At 45.2% G+C, this 1,293-nt stretch overlaps 1 protein-coding gene across 1 annotated transcript; it reads right to left on the reverse strand.

The window, feature by feature from the left end:
- Positions 1–514: 514 nt before the first annotated feature.
- PPTG_09783 (hypothetical protein) lies at positions 515–968 on the reverse strand (the record flags this gene model as incomplete). Its single annotated transcript, XM_008905569.1, has 1 exon — positions 515–968. The coding sequence occupies one exon, from the start codon at positions 966–968 to the stop codon at positions 630–632; it is 339 nt and encodes a 112-aa protein (XP_008903817.1). The 3' UTR covers positions 515–629.
- Positions 969–1,293: the final 325 nt, after the last annotated feature.

Consider the following 1,293-nt stretch of genomic DNA (forward strand, 5'->3'; position numbering starts at 1 on the left):
TCTTCATCGCTTGTGGCTAACTCGTTGGCAGGTATTTCCATAGGTGATGCATTGTCCTGCTCTTCTTGGCAAGAGGAAGTTGCAGAGGCGTCAGATTCGTCGCTGCTGCTTATTATGTAGCTGCTCATGACTCGTTTTGCAAAGAAAAAGGAAATGTTGCTGGAAGGTGGAGTTTAGGGTTGTTGGGACGACATTATAATCGTTAATTTCTGAAAATTTACAAAAGACAGAAGATAAACTAATAAAATCAGGTCAGTTATCTATGAGTGAACCCTGTCTTTCAATTCATAATGTAGGTGGCCTATCCGAGCTGCTCTGTTATCTCGTCTTGTCCTCGAAATTGGGTGATAGTACGATTACTAGTATACGATTTTCGTGTGGGCATGAAATTCACCTGGTGATTCACGCTGTGAATAATAAATAAACAGACGACATCATTCAGGTCATAACGGCTACAACCCGGTCTTAGTGCTTGCACAATTTCCCAAACAACTGAAAGTTTCATCGAAGGTTAGAATAGAGCAATGCGTGTATTCAATCGTGCAAAGAGTTGTTGCTTATTCCAGGTTCGATCGAGGCTTTACCTGTGAGGCCTGCGCAAAGGATGGGCTTGAAGTTTGATCGGTGTCTCACGCTTCATCGATGCCCAGACGGCGTTTGCTCCTTCCAAAGAAACCCACAAAACGCTCAAAGCCCTTGATGAGAGAGTTGAAGCCTCTTGGAAAAAATACGGCAGCTCGCTCCTCCTGGTTGAGTGTTTTCTTCAAGGCCTTGAAGTCGGACTTCTTGTATTGGTTAGCGTCGCCGAGCGGGACACGAAGCTTGTTCGTGACAGCTCCATCTTCAACGTTGTAGAGATCGGCGTAGAAGCCGTTGTGAGTGGTCCTTTTCGGAGTAGCAGAGACAGCATCGGTGCTGGCGACAAGAACGATGGCAATGGCCAACAGGATCTCGACAAGACGCATCATGGAGGGGCTGGGACTTGGCGTTGATGCACTTAGAAGGCAGTTTGAAAATGAATTGAAGAAACATATTGCATGTAACAATAAGATAGGGCTTGCAGATTGTTTACGGCTTGGCATGATACAATTATATCACGGCCAAAATGTGCACATCCGAAGCTGCAATACAGCCGTTCTCGTAGCATTGACGGCCAGTAAGTTAGAAGGATACCTTACTGGACACATAATGTGGACGGCAGACTCGGTGCATGCTTTTCAAATTGAATACGAACCGGTAAAGATAGACTCACTATTTTGCTCGTTGTAGATCGTAAGCAGGGCTCGGTATATT

Source organism: Phytophthora parasitica, assembly GCF_000247585.1.
Source record: "Phytophthora parasitica INRA-310 unplaced genomic scaffold supercont2.21, whole genome shotgun sequence".
Lineage (NCBI taxonomy): Eukaryota > Oomycota > Peronosporomycetes > Peronosporales > Peronosporaceae > Phytophthora > Phytophthora nicotianae.